This window comes from Nomia melanderi, chromosome 8 (genome assembly GCF_051020985.1).
Source record: "Nomia melanderi isolate GNS246 chromosome 8, iyNomMela1, whole genome shotgun sequence".
NCBI classification, from domain to species: Eukaryota; Metazoa; Arthropoda; class Insecta; order Hymenoptera; family Halictidae; genus Nomia; species Nomia melanderi.
This window is the reverse complement of record NC_135006.1, coordinates 11,383,897-11,399,717: the sequence shown is the minus strand read 5'-3', so window position 1 is coordinate 11,399,717 and position 15,821 is coordinate 11,383,897. Positions and strand designations below refer to the sequence as shown.

At 43.1% G+C, this 15,821-nt stretch overlaps 1 protein-coding gene across 4 annotated transcripts in view; it reads right to left on the bottom strand.

Annotated features, from left to right (window-relative positions):
* The window catches only part of LOC116427545 (dual specificity protein phosphatase 10), a 134,579-nt gene that overhangs the window by 95,140 nt on the left and 23,618 nt on the right, over positions 1-15,821 (bottom strand). Inside the window, exon 1 of one of the 4 annotated variants that reach the window (XM_076370097.1) lies at positions 2,796-3,561. The exons of 2 other annotated variants lie outside the window; for them this stretch is intronic. Coding sequence is in view for 1 of the 2 variants with exons in the window: in XM_076370096.1 (XP_076226211.1) it covers positions 2,250-2,292 (43 nt within the window). In the remaining variant the exon portion in view is untranslated. Of the gene's footprint in view, positions 1-2,249; positions 2,439-2,795; positions 3,562-15,821 lie in introns of those variants that run through there. One more of the 4 variants, XM_076370096.1, reaches the window with a different exon arrangement.

Sequence of the window (15,821 nt, the reverse complement as noted above, 5' to 3'; positions counted from 1 at the left end):
ATGGAGGAATCCTTTGTCAAGTAAGATTCTAGTTTGGATTCTAATTTGTGAGTATTGTTCTTTGTGTAATGTGTACACGGTCAGGACCATGTAGGCTTGGTTTAGGTTGATCTAGTTCAATTCTATTTTGCAATTAGTTGTCCGATGATGTTTGGAAATGAGGGTGAATGAAGCTTTACTGTGGTTTAGCAAAGATTATAGTATAGGTTGTAACCTGGAGTATTGGTAATATTCTTTGTGTAATGTTTTTAGTATATTCAGGACCATACCGGTTCGAACTGTTAGGTTCGTTTAGATCAATTCTATTTGCAGCGAATTGCCCGGGTACTCCGAGGATAAAGCTGGACGAAGCTCCCCAGTAGTTCAGCGAAGCTCGCGGATCATTCATCGAGTATGTTTATTATTCTACAGGGCAACGAAGTTATCAGGGAACCCGACATTAATTAATACCGCGAAGCCCAGTACAGATCAACCTATAACATTTACGAAGACCTGCTTTAACGACCCAATGGAATGTTTCCTGGACGCCCATGATCAATCAGGATCAACCAGACTCGATCATTCCGCGAACCAAATAGCGCCACGCCTTTGTTCAATTTCATTACATCTTCCGCGTAGGAACTGCATTTTAAATTCCTTTCTCCCCTGGGTCTGAGCTCTAACAAACACTAAACACAGAGAAACGGGCAATGAGAAGTTCCTAAGAAATTTTATTCGATTCTCGATTCGCATGTGCACTCCGTGCAACGTGCAATCGAGGATCCATTCAGAGTTATCCATCGCGAGGAGGCTTAACGAAGGCGAAATCTTCCTATCTAATCAACGATTAAAACGTGCAGTCATCGTCGCGATTAGTCAGCTCGCGCCAATCGACGGACATCTCGATTAACAGGATAAAACTCGGGTTGCCCCGGAAGCCGGCGAACAAATACACACCGATAAATCAATTCCGTCGCGCGGAGACTCGCCGTTGTGTTCAGGTATTCAAAGGATCCGATCCTTCTCGCCGCTTCGTACGCCCACCCACTCGTGTCTCGTTCGATCCCGAGGTCTGCTCGCTCGGTTACGAAAACGTTATCCGTCGCGAGAGAAAAAAAAAAGGAAGGAGAGGAACCGAGCAACACCGTTTCGTAACCAGCGGCGGAGCGGGACGCGTCATCGACTCTTCCTTCACGGAAGAATTCACACCTGAAGCACAAAGCGCGGCGCGCGCGTTGCCCCTTTACGTGTGCGCGTTTATGGCGCGTTTACGCCAACCGAAAATAAAATACGAAATTGACTTATCTGACGCGTAAATCTGATTTTGGAAATGAACATTCAAATGGAATGATTTGCGCTTGTTTAATAGTTCGATCGTGTAATCGAATGTGGGTGGTATGGGTTTGTACGTTGATTTGGAAGTTAATTTTCTTGATGACATCGAACGAATTCTGTTGACCTGCAGGATGCGAGATTAAAAGAGCAATTATTATGGGAAATGTGTCTTTGGTTTGTTTCGTTAAGAAAGTTGCTTTGGTTGTGTGAAGAGGTTGATACGGTTCGAGAGAAGTTTTTTAGTTGTCATTTGTCGATACGATTACGTGATTATCGATCGATATGAACGAAGCATATAGTAGAAAGTGTGTATGTACAATGGAATAGTTTATATTCTCAGTCCTTTATACTAGTTTATATTGTTCGATGTTTCTGATTGTACCCGACAATCAACGCGGCAACGATAATCATTCCGATTCAGTGATTAGCGAAGACAAATCTCTCGGCGATTCCTCAGGAGGATTTCCAATCGGGGGAGATCCATTAATTAACCTGCTAACCGGGTGACGCACGCACCGATACAAACGCAATTAAACATGAACGATAACGATCGGGCGAAGTGATTTATGCTCCGGTAAATACAAACTGCGATATAATTCACGGCAGCTCGGATATTATAATCAGATCCCGGAAGTTTATGCAAAGTTTCTGTAAGCATACTTCAGCGATTTCTTTTTTGGCGATTCTTCATGGACATGTTATGTTAATGAAACTGGGGAATCCTCTAGAAGTTTTAATTCGAATAAAATTGAAGGTACATTGAATTATAATAATAATCTAAAGTAATTTATAATTCGAAAAATCTAATTCACCTGATACAATCCATTTATTAGACATCAACACATTCGTAGCGTATAAAAGTCTTAAACAGGTATAAAGTACAAGTTTAATTGCAGCTTAATACAGTCCTATTTTACATCTATTGAGACCATTACCGAAGAAGCTCATCGAAGATCGTGCTCGGATCCCAAAAATCATCGATGGAACCACGAATTCCCATGTAGTCCTCTATTCTAATTACAATACATCCATATACGAGCATCATTAAACGCGAGAGAAGCTATAAAACCTCTGGAGGACTCGGTCTCCTCGAACACCTGACGACTGACCGCGTCGCCGGTCAACGGGTCAACTCTCGTCGATCGAACACAGTAACGTGGACCAGGGAATGCCTCCGAATTATCTCGAGAAGAGCAGAAACCAACGGAACAAAGCAAACAAGAAATAATCAAAGAAGAATCGAAAGAAACCGTAAAGCCTCTAAAATCCTCGAACACCTGATCGAACGTGTCCCCGGTCAACAGATCGACTAACGTGGACGAAGAGGTGCTCTGAAGTGCCGAGAAGAGTAGAGACCGAAGAAAGAAAGAAAGAAAGAAAGGAGGTAAGAAAGACATAAAGAGATAAAGAAAGAAAGGGAGCAAGAAAAAAAGGGAGGCTGGGGTCGAACGGAGCCGCAGTTCGTCAGAGAAGGCACCTACCTTTCCCGATCGGTGGAACCGGTTCGCCTTTACGACGAAACCAACCGGCCGCCTCGCGAGCCGCGCTGCTGACGCACCGCCGTCGTCGCAACAGCAACCGTCACTGTCGTCGTCGTCGTCGTCGTCGTCGTCGTTCACCGAAATCCGTTGAGGGGCCCGTTGCACTTCGTATCCGAACGGCGACCAGCGACGATAATCCACGTGCGGCCGCATATAGAAAAACCACCACTGTCCTGCTCCTCCGAGGTGCCACTGTCCTCGAGTGCCGCGGGTACGATGACAGGGCCGCGCGGAATTAGAGGAGGACCAAAGATTCGGAGAACGGATAGGCGAGCAGACAGACAGGCCGAATGTTGCGCGAAGACAGAGAGACGGGCGAGAGTAGACAGAGAAAGGGCGACAGACGAAGAGGGTGAGCAACCCCGGATTTCTTCTCGAGAGACAGAGACAGACGAGGAAGTGTTCAACAGATGATACAGACAGGGTCGATCGAGAAAAGTACAGGTGTTCTCAGGAGAGCGTTGGCACGCGGGTACGAGGGCCCCCGTGCCTGGCTCGTTTCGTCAACATTTCCGGTGAACGCTCTGGTACCGCGGGATCCCAGGCCGGAAGTAAACACGATGCTGACCGTGGGGGCGAGGGACCGACCGAGCTTGCTCGATGGATCCGTACACGGCGGCCGACGAGCTGAGACTGAAGGCGGCCGGCCTGAGCTCTCTCTCTCTCGGCCCGCGATAGAGAGACACACACGGAACACACCGACGAAACGATCGTGATCCACACGAGTACTACAGCCTGTAGACTACAGCCGTCCGCGAGGCCACGGCCCGGAGGGGAATCGCGCGACTATTCGTGTGAGTGAGGGCTCGCGTCCACGCGACACACAGAGGAGGAGGACTTGCGGAGGTAACCGTGTGCCCGATCGGACGCGCCAGCGCGCAACACGCCGCAGGTACGTACGACCGAGGCCCGGGGAATCGTTCTTTATCCGGGGACACTGATTTCTCAGTGCTGAATGGGTTTTTTTTGGAGATTTTCGGGAGGTGGGTGTTTCGGGTTGGTGATGGGGATATTTGGAAGAGTTTCAGTAGGTTGTGTTGAACTTTAGGAGAGTGTTGGTGAATTTTTGTTTATGTATTTGCTATGTTTGTTGGGGTAGTGTAATTTGAAATGAACGTTGGGTAGGTTCTTTGATCTTGATGTTCGAGCTTGCTTTTTCATTTGTATGTGGATTGCTAAGTTGAGGATTGTTTCTGGTTATACTTGGTTCTTCTGAGATTTTGGGGAGCTAGGAAGGGATGGTTACAGGGGAAATCGTGGGAGGGTTTTAATAGATTGCGTTGAACTTTAGGGAATAGTTGGTGAATTTTCGTTTATGTATTTGTTATGTTCGTTGGGGCAGTTAATATGGAATGAATGTTGGATAGAAGGACTTTGTGAATGTCTAGTGGGTATCGATTTTCGAATTTTCGACGAAGTTTTAGCTTTCTTTTTAAAACGGCCGTGTGTTTGATAGACAAGTGTTACGAACGAACTAATCGTAGTGGAAATCTGATTGGAAATTTATAAATATACGCTTGGATGTTTCTATACTAATTTCTTTCGAACAATGAATCGAATAATCTCGAAGAGCTAGCTATTTCTGTCGAAGGAATGACTATGAACCACAAACATCACTGGAACCGTTCGTTTCAGATACATTCCAGGATACAAAGTTCGTATTTCGAATCGCGTTAATTAATTAATCATAGAGGAGCCAGCGTTTGATTCAAGAACGAGGCTTCCGAGGAAAGCGAATGAGAGTGTCATCGATCCCGATCGTCGTCGATTATCCGCATGACATTCCAAGGCCGGTCTAATTCCGTCTCCGTCGACGGAAGAGACAAAATTTACCGGAAAAACACAGCCGTTAATTCCCGGCGACGTTATAAACAGTTCTGACACATTTTTCGCACGCGCGGAGTGAAATTAGCGGCTGCTTAGCGAGTCTGCTCACCGCGGGTCTTTTAATAAATCCGTGTAGATGCCACAGTTTGGGATAAACAATGTGTGGAAAACGCGTGGGTGCTAAATTCGAGAGCCAATTTCGTCCAGACGGTTTCAATAACTTTATACAACCTCCGCGTCCGCTATTTTCGCTGCTTCCTCTTCATCTGGGCGCCAACAATGGTCGCTCTCTATATAAACTCGTTTTTATTGTACCGCGCTACCTGTTTCTAATTCGGTTCTTCCGTTGAATATCTATCTTACGATTCGTACGCGACGAAAACATCGATCATTAGAAACAAGTTAAACATCACCGAACCAACGAAATCATTTCCACCTCCATTCTCCCTGAAGAATTCCTCATTTTATACTCGTACGTTCAAAGTTTCGGAACGTTTCAAAGGAACGCTGGTAGTCAAACTAACCAACGGTCATCCGTCCGTAACGATGCAAAATTAATTGGCAACGATCGCTTCGAGTCGATTTGCCCCGTAAATGCTCGGAGAATTCCGTTTAACATTCTTCTCGAACGTGTTCGATGCAGGATTTCGATAGAATTCTCGGCGGTTTCGCCGCCGAACCCGACGAATTCCGATTTTTTCTCTCGCACTCCGCGGCCGAACACACTCGGCGTGTCGTACGGCACTGTAAAATCGAGGCCTGTGTGTTGTGTGTGCATCGATATATACGAACGAATGCAGTCACGTACACGTGGAGGGACACGTACACGTGACTGAGAGCCAGCCAATGAGTCACCGCTCGCCACGCACACTAACAACGCGAAGAGGGACCTGCGTGCGGCGGACGTAGCCCGAAAGGGCTTCCTCCTTTTTTTCGGGAGGATCGATGACGAATTTTCCAGCGATAAGAGCGAGATATATCGCGAGAAAGAGCGCGCCACGTGCTCGACCCCGTGTAATCGTCCTTGCCCGGCCCAAGTGTATTAACCCCGGCGGCCGATTCGGAGATCCAAAATGGCGCGGCCAAAGGGCACGGGGCGTGATCTCGTTTTGCATGTTTAATCCCTCGGTATCGTTAACGTCGCATTAACCCTTCGCACTGGAAAGTTTTTCGCTAGAAATACTTAACGCTTTCAAAATCAGAAAGCATATTAGCACTATTTCCACCGAAGGTGTCAAAAGACACTTGAAATTTCAACTTAACATTATTTCCTCAGTTTTATCATTTCTTCTTCGATTGAAGTTTCAATATTTTCTATAATTAATGTTATAATAATTAGAAACGTCGGGAAGTCGATTTAGGATACACTGAGCTTGGAAAATAATTTTATATTAAAAATTCGGTGTCTTTTGATACCTTCGGTAGAAACAGTGTCAAGAAACACAGGTATTTGTTTCAATATTTCGCGTATCGATGCGTTACGCGAATGTTGATATTGCGTAGGAGACATTCTAATGTTGTTACCTCCAATCACAAAGTTGACATAGTTAATACATCTATATTTCAAAATTATCATATTAAGTACGTTAACGAAATGAATATTGATCGTATGCCCGGATCGTATGCGTATTCACCAAAGGGAAATAAACCTGAAGCTATAATATGAATATAAAAGAAGTCCTGTTTATCGCGTGCAAGCGTTCGCGAAAAGATCATATTGTTCTAGACGATTGTTACGAAACACGGCGCTATTTAAAAGAACCGCGACACCGAGGGGAAAAGGAGCGACGATAACGAGCCGGCGGCGGTTTTTATTCGAAATTACTAGTTTTAAAACGCACACGGAGGAAACGGATTCTTGACACGTTCGTCACCCGCCATTTTCTCACGATTTATGGCCTCCGGCGGACCGTTCTCCGTGACGACCGGCGCCGTTTACCGGTGTTCTCCGATTGCGCACGTCCATTTCTCTTATTGTTGTTACGATTATTAATCGGCGGTCCGATTTACGTGTTAATTATCGACCGGCAAACGAGGTAGCGCGCGATAAGATACGCGCGCCGCCGAACATGCCGTTCGACATCCTTTGACGGCCAATTAAATTCCGCGACGCTGACAGTAGTCCCCGACGATTCAGCGATTCAGCTTAAGGTCACCACGATAAGGAGATGTACTGACGTTTATCGGAATGTTGAACGCGGGGCAAAAATAGAGGGGAAAAAGAAAACGAAACGCCTTGGCGCGAGCGGCGTTCGTTATCGTTCGATACAGTATATACCTTCGCGCTCCATTGGACGCCGCACGTTTTGTTTATTGCAACCAGCGCTGAATCGATGAATACGATTTGAATAACAAACGTGTCCCGTGAATCTTCCGCGGAAAAATGACGCGTGGAATCCTCGGGAGCGCCGGGAGAGTTCCTTCCAGCTGCTGCTACCGTTTATGTTATATTCGCTACCGGCATAAGTTCGTGCGGATTTCTAACTCAACATTTCAACGCAGCGAATACTTTTGGAAAACTTCATTCTGTTCGATATCAACGACATGAACATAACTTGTCGCTAATGATAATTTCAGCGAATTAACTGGGTAGAGAACTACTAATTGAAAGCGGATAGTAATGAATTGCTAAGAAAATATGAACTTCTTCCGGTATCTAATATTAACCCTTTCATCATAAGTTTTTCTACGTTCAACGTTTTCTGATGTGATATAGACATGTTTTGGAAGTTAAGGAGGAATCATGTATAAAATAAAAAACTGGGATTATTAATTTCAATATTTCATATACTTTTGAATTGTGCAAAGATTAGTGTTCAATTCCAGACTTCGCCTTACCAGATAGGTAAAATGATCTAATTTCATCTTCTCGGGTATCGAAAAGCGCAAGAGCTTCTTTAAGAAATGATTAAAATAGTCCACTCGGTAATAACCGAATCCTTAACAAATACAAGCTTATAGTCTCCATAAAAGGAGTTAAGGAAAGTCAGTCCAACTGCAGTAGTTCCAATGTTAAGGCCACTTAATTGATTCTTATGTTTCATTGTAGAAGTTGTCTATTTGCGCGATAGGTGGCATTGCTTGCGAGTTAACCCCTTCATTCTGATCCTTGCCAGGCATATAGCTGAAAATTTATTAGTCCATTTCCAGATTACATCTGAAAATTTGAAAATCATTCAACACGTTCATTGCCAACCACGATGTATCGCGTAGTTTAGACAAAACGCTGAAAATTTTCCCAGCAGTGAATGGTTTGAAGACTCTCGCAATCGACGGCATTTCGATACACGACGGAAGATCGAGATCAGACCAGGAAACTCGAGATTCCTCGCAGAGGAAACATTTCCACGCGAAGCGACGCGACGATTGATTCGACGATGTTTTTCGCGTGGTTCCAGATCCCATCTGCTTTTACGAGTCGGTGAAAGTTCGCGGGACGGTTGGCCGCACGAATTCTTCGCCGGCGACGACGCATTTCCGACCGGGCTCCGTTTTTTCGCGTTCGTCGCCGCCGATGCTCCGTTATTATCGTCCGCCGCATCGGTTCTTTCTTCTCGTTCGCTCGTCGCAGCGCGATTTTCGCGAGCGCGCCGCGCATGAATTATTTATTCGGCGATCGGCGAACGATACTCCGCAGTTAGCAACTTGCCGCGACAGTTTATGCAACTTCGTCGATTTTTCGTGCGAACAAAAAATCGAACACGCTTTATGCCCGTTTATGTAACGATGAATTACGCGGTCGTTGGAAAAAAATGGCGTAACACGGCAGCTACCTATCGGGCCCGATAATTTCGATCGGCTCCTGTAACGGAAGAATTTTCTCGCGGGCCAGAACTAGTTTCTCTCCACTTCCGTTCTCACTTTCAGGCGAACGTGTTTTCGCGAATCAAACGCCCCGCGTTTGCTCGTTTAACCGAATTACTGCTGAAATTCGTTAATCCTTTAACGGTGTTTGTATACTCGTCATCGTTTGCCTGGCAGTTGCACGTGACGACAGAGAAGTTTAAAATGAAGTTGCTACGATAACATTGGATTTACGGATATTCATTCCACAATTTATTCCATTGTCCCTAGAAAACGCGTTCGCTCGTATAGATCACGGACATTGGAGCTTCAAGGACAGAGAATTCGTGTTTACGTAATTGTACGAGTCGAAATCGACTGAAACTAATTAATTAACAAACAATGGAAGAATTCGATATTAGTCAAATCGACGGGCTCCGTAAGTCTAGTGTCAATGTGTTACGAAAACGTCAATCTTCATAGGAAAAGGTAATTAAGATTTTCTCGTGTTAATTACATTCATCGCCGTTAAGGGCGAAAAGGAATCGAAAGAATCCAATAATTTAAACGTTGAACATTTTTTCTTTCCTTTCGAACATTTCGTATAATTCTGAAATCCTTTTGCTCCCGTTTCGTTAATTTCCTCGAGGAAATAGAGCGTCTCGTACCATACGACAACATACAACGGGCTGCGCGATCGTTCGAAGGGAAGAAAATATGGAAACGCGCGGAGAGTTATAATCCTAACCGGTTTTTATGTGGAAGAATTTTTGTTGCGAAAGGAAACTAGTTTTTCTTCGCTTCCGTTCTCGCTTTCGCGGTTTGCTGAGAAGACGGTTTCGCTGTTCCGCTGAATCGCCGGCCGACGATGCGCAGACGTAAACTGTTTTTTCAGGTGAGCCCCGAGGAAAGAGAGTATCATTGATTCGCCGGTAACTTTCTTCGCGTGTTCACGTCTATTTCGGCTGCTTCGTTCAATTTCTCCGTTCGCGTCGTGCGACGCTTGCAGCGATCGTACGCAGCGGCCCCCGAGGAATCACGGGTTTCGTGCAGGTTACGCGAGGAACGTTGCGAAATTACCTAAAAATCGATGACATCAGCCAATGGACACGAAGAGTTATCCCTTTGCACTCGGAAACTTTTCACTGGAAGCATTCAACGTTTTGCAATGGGACATATACGACGTTATTTAAAACGAACTAACGAGAAACATGCAGATTAATCGAAATCCACCTTTTGAAATTTTAACTTCAAATTATTTTCCAAGATTCTCTGAATTGTCCTTTCGACTTTTCCAATAACGATTATAAAATTAACTATAGGAAATGTCCAAAATTCAATTGAGGGGAACTGATTAGACTGAGAAAATAATTTTAAGTTAAGATTTCAAAAGATGTCCCTAGACACCTTCGGTAGAAATAGTGTTAAGAAAGAAAGTTATTCTATATGAATATTTCACATACTGATGCGTTATACGAAACTTAATAATATATATAACACTTTGCAATTTTATTGTATCAAATCAAATAGTGAGAATCATTTCTCGAGTACAAAGGGTTGAAAGTGCCGAATATTTTAAAAATTCCTTCAACGCTAGAACCATCGAGAAATCGAATTGACTTATACTTTCAGATAAGAACTTCAAGACTGCTATTAAGATTTTATCCGACCGATCTAACACGCGCATCACTAAATCAATTTGTTTAGTAACTCCTCGGGACAGCAACAGATTCGATTCTCATTTGAATAATTGTAAAAGAAGAATTTAGGAATGACTTTAGTTGACCTACTTCATAATTCTACTGTTAAAAGTTAAACTGCGCTAGATTTCATTAGAGTCTCGTTCCATTTCAATTCAGAGGAATGACCGATACAGAAAATTAAACGGTGCGCAACTTTTCCTGAAGTTCTCCACAAAATCGCAGACTGTTTAGCTCCATGAATATTCACAGGTACTGTTTCACTGAATAACGCGATTTGTCAAAATACTCTTCGAAACGGTGTACAAAGGAGGATTTTTCCAATGATCTATCGTCGACGGTTACCAGCGCCATGTGTTTCATCGCATTTTCGTCAGAATCTATTCGTCCACAAGTTTCACTCCGCTTGACTCGGGTTTCTTCATTCTAGCGGGAACAAATGCGTTTCCTTATCACCGTGTATCGCGTTCTTGCTCGTGGGGAACCGTCATTATTACCGTCACAGTATAATCATAACATCGACCCCGACAAGAAACCTGACTTTATCGCGTTATCGAAGATTTCGTTCCTCAAATATTAATCCCGACTGCCAATGAGTAAGCGTCGGCTCGAACGGAGACGGCTCACGAAACTTGTTGTTACCGAAAGAAAGAAGAAAGGAATAGGGAAAAAGAAAAGAACTGCAATTATGAAACCAGATATGTCTGAGCACATTTCGAAAGGAAGAAGATCGGTTTCATTGATCGTTCAATTCAACCAAACGAAACTTCATCGAATCTCGACCGATATATCGAATTTCAATTTCATTCTTGTACGAACAATCAGGTATCATTTTTGAATTTCCGTCGCTACAGCTGTTACGCTGAAAAATTTCACTAAATTATTTCGGATACGTTAACCTGTTCATTTTTCGGATCTATTAAGCTTTTGCACTCGACAGTTTTCCACTAATAATATTCAATATTTCCTCATGATGTATAGAGGATATCCATCTAAACAAATAAACGAGACGACATACGTAAATTAAGAGAGAAAATAAATCATTTTATTAACAATATTTCACGTATCGAGGCATTATGCGAAGCTTAACCGTTTGAGTGCCACTCGAGTTCTATTTTTACGTTCTCTATCTCTGTATTTCCGTATTTCCATTTCCAAGCAGGTAATAGTGAAAATAAAAATAAATAATTGCAAGGAAAAGAAATGAATAAACTTAATTTGATTCTATGAACCGATAGGGTGGCCGTTCTAGACAGTGTAACGGAGAAGCGCCGTCGCGCCGCTTAGCTCAAACGGTTAATATTACATATCAGACTTCATAATCTTGTTATATCAAATATAGAGGTGAATGAGAAGTCACCTTTCGGATGCAAAGGGTTAAATATTTTTATGTCGAATTGCGTGTGCAAAATAAAAGATTCGTGAGAAAATATTCTGGCATCGAAGCTTGAAGAATCGTAAATATTTTAGTTGTTCGTACAAGGGTTAAACTGAAATTCGATAGTATTGTTCGAGTCAGAATTACCTGTTTTTTCACCTGGAGTGCTGTCGATCAATGATCCTCGGCTTTGTACATCGGATTTGATCGATGCATTCATAGATTCCCGATTGATCCGTCGGGTCAGATAAGATTAACGGTATCGGCGTATTTGTACAGGAAATTCCTTGGCGGTGAACGCAACGGACGAAAAAAGAAAGACGGCGAGAACAACGGTCGCGCGGTGGGAAATCACGCGAATGACCGGAACAGAAGGAACTCGATTAGTTAACCGTTCACAGGCGAAAAAACGAGTAGTTCGTTGAAGGTAGACGACAAACGATCGGACGAAGAGAATAAAAGAGAAAAATGACCAAACGATCGGTGAGAAGAAACAAAGTAGAACGAGGAGAAAGTAGAGAATGTCTACACGAACGAGTTGAAAGAATAGGAATGATGAAACGAACGAAGAGAAAGTAGAGAATGCCCGAACAGAGAAGAGAGTCAAAGGTGACCACGCGCGAACGAAGGAAAGCGAAGAAAATGAGATGAGTACGAGGGGAAAGGAGAGGACACGAAGGAAGAAATGAAAGTAATTAGGTGAACAAACAGAAAATAGAAAATTCCCACGATTCTCGTGGAGCAGATGAAAATGTGGAGGGAATGGAATAATCGCGCGATAAAGAGAATGAAAAGAAAGGAGAAATATAAAGCGAATAGAATTACAAGATTCAAGAGGGAAAGAAGGAATGAAAATAATTAGGTGAACGAAGAGAAAATAGAGAATATCAAAGTGGAGGAAAGTGAGAACCACGAATCTCAGGATAAATGAAAATGTAGATGGAGTGAAAATAGTCGATGTGGAGAATGAAACGGCGAAAAGAGAAATGATAAAAGATAAAGAGAAAGTGCCCAAGAAAGAAATCCGTGTCGAAACAACGGCACCGATTCGACCGATTTACAGCAAGAGAGCCTAGAGCCCCTTCTATTTTCGTCCGCCGGTTAAAGTATGAATCCGCCGCGACGCCGAGCCATGTAAACGATTTATCGACTGGTCTACGGCAAGACTCGAAACGCGGGCCCTGATTACCGATTCCGAATATCGAAGCACGCGCCGCCGCCGTTCTGTTCGCCTGAACGCCGCGAGGACGCAAGAGACGAAAATTACAGGCTTTGACGAGTGTAACAGCCGGCCGGACCATGATCGACAACTTTGTGACGAGGAATGCGATCAGGGCGCCGATTAGGAATAGAAATGAAACGTCAAGTAAAGCGACAGTCATGTCGCGGACATTGCGGCAATTGACGCCGATCCTGCCAATTCTCCTGCCCGTTCTAATAATCGCATCAGCGTCGTGTCATTCGGAGAATAGATCAATCAGCGGAGCATTCATGGAAATCCGAATTTTTAAAGGCCATGTTTAAGACCCATGAGGATGAGAATAGATGGGACGCTTATTTTCTCTACGATCGTTTTCGTCGGTCGATGGAGAATTCTATTCGACCTCATTGAAACTCTCGTTTCACTAGATTTTCGTTTATCCAGCGTTCCCTTTGAACGCGGAACGGTTTGCAAGTTTTTAGATAGAAATATAGAAACAAGTCGACATAAGATCGTTTCTGTTACCTTTACACTTCGACTTTAACACGTTAAGCGTCAGAAGATGTTAAGCGTTTTTCCGTAGAGTTTTTCTTTTCTAGCAAAGCAAGGCAGGAATTATTTACTTGGCGTTACAATGTTTGCATTACACTATTGTCTACTTAGCTTCGTTATTAAACATTTTCATTTCACATCGGTTATCTTTTATGTTAGGATTGCTTTCTAGTCATTCAGAAGCGTCAGTTACCAGTGAGTGGCATAGTGCTTAACGTGTTAAGATTTGTCTTTTTGAAGTTTCATCGATGGCAACGTAGTTTTTAGAGACAGGAAATTCTAAGGCCGAATGTAAATCCATTGAGTTTGGTATTGGATCATTTTCGGAAGTTTCGTTGTTGGACAAATTCAATTCCACGGCGGAATTCCAGCGAGATTCGCGCGTGCACGCAGTTGCGAGGACTGGTTCGCGCGTGGTCATCCACTCCGCGCCAAAGATAGAGTCTGACATCATACACAGAAGCATCACTCGGCTCGAACGAGCGATAAACATGCCCGCGAGCGATGCCTCCGCACGCGGAAGGTTTACGTTGCCTGTTAGAACTGTCTCAATTGACGTCTTCCAATGCACCCGGCCGACCTGCCGCGGCCTAACACGCCAAATCCCCGCCATCATGGCGAAAATTGCCTGTAATGGCGGACACGTCCGTCGAACGCCCAGATTTCGCTTCGACAAATTAACCCTTCCCATAACCCTTCGCGCACGGGAAAAACACGTCGTTTCGTGGAATTACAATGAGAAAAAATTGACGAAGACCAATCGAGTATTTTCCGTCTTTAAAGAATATTCTTGTCCTTTATTTTCGCGTGCCTGTTTTCAGTTTCGCTAATGACGAAGTAATAATCTTTTGTGTATTTTATGCATAAACGAAATTATTCATTTGGAAATCGAACGTTCAGGGTGTTTAGAATTCATCTGGACTGGGGTCGAATCAATGATTTGACCGTTTTGCGATAATTGATTGAATGGAATCAAATTGCGGACGTTTAGAGGTTAAGTTTGCGCTCCGCCATCTTCAAGATCGAAGAGAGACGGTATTTACTGGCTTAAGCGAATAAAATTAAGTAACGAGGAAACAATGATCGAGCATCGGAATATTCCTTCCGATTCGCGTGAAAGGTGAATCGGCATTAACAGAAATGTTCGTTAGTAAGTAAACTTGCGAGCAGTTCGTCGTGAATCGTGAATAACGAGTAGAGATAGTCTTCCGAGATTTTTCGAGAGTTGTTTCGCGATTTTCACGATTCGCCGCAGTTCCGAGCGCTTATTTGCCACGCAGGGCAAACGATCGCGATTTACACAGGCTCAGAGATGCTCGAGGCTTATGGTAGCTCGTAACACTTGCCGCTATATTGATAACGCACGGTATACAGCCGCGCTTGCGTGTAAACACACATCTTTGTCGTATCAACCTGACGTCATCGAGGGTACAGATAAACGGCGTTACTCGCCGCGGCGCGGAAAAAAAGAAGTAATCATGCGAATCGGCCGCGTCTTTCGCCTATGTGATAGTTCCCGTGAAATCGTCGGTAGAATTTCTTATTAAAATGTCTACTATATATATATATATAATTTTCAGTGTATCAGAAAGATCCGAAAAACAGAAATCCTCCAGTCGGGACTTCCCGGCTGACGATTTATCATTAAGATTCTAATCGTTAAAGAGATACAAAGAAATATCTCAAGACACGATAGAACAGTTTCGAAAATGCCACGAATTCGAATACAATCAGGCCTTCGTTAATCGAGTTTCTTTTGGTGTCTCGAACGAATACTTCGAACTCAGTAATTTCGATTCTTAGATTGTCATCAAATTTCATATAACAGGGTAACAGTATCTAATATGGTATGTATTTCGATGGAAAAATAATAACTATTCTATAAAGAAAATAAGTTTGCAGTAAATTTCCTTTGAATAGTGAAAGACAAACATGTCCAATGATAAATCATAAAAAAATTAAACTGTTTCTATCTATATTACGAAATTCGACTATTCAACTCTTTCAGAAAATTTGACGTACTGCAACACCATAATGCTTCGCGTGCAATGACAAACTCTTAATTGATATACATTTATTAACACGAAATGTCGGTTATATTTTACTTATGAACTGTTTGGATTTTTTTAATAAAATATTAACTTATATTCAAGTTTTTGGTAACTTTTATGTACTTTGATATTGTTCCTTTATGGTATCATTGCTTTGTAACGCGTATGTCCCTTAAAGATATTTTCTTACAGAGATTTGCATGTATCATATATAGTACACGTGGCACTAAACATGTTAATATTACTACATCGAAACTCGTCTTTCGGGTGAGAACCGTGTCCGATAGATAATGTTCCCATTTTCCTATATTGTCCTACCGAACACGACTCGCGCGAAAGCCAAGTTTGAATGTAACAATCCAGCTGTGAAAGCATCAAATCTACTATTAATATTATTGTTTCCTACTAATGAAGTGTTTCCCATGACAACCGACACCTCAAGCTACTCATTCCTCGAATTACTGTTTCATATTA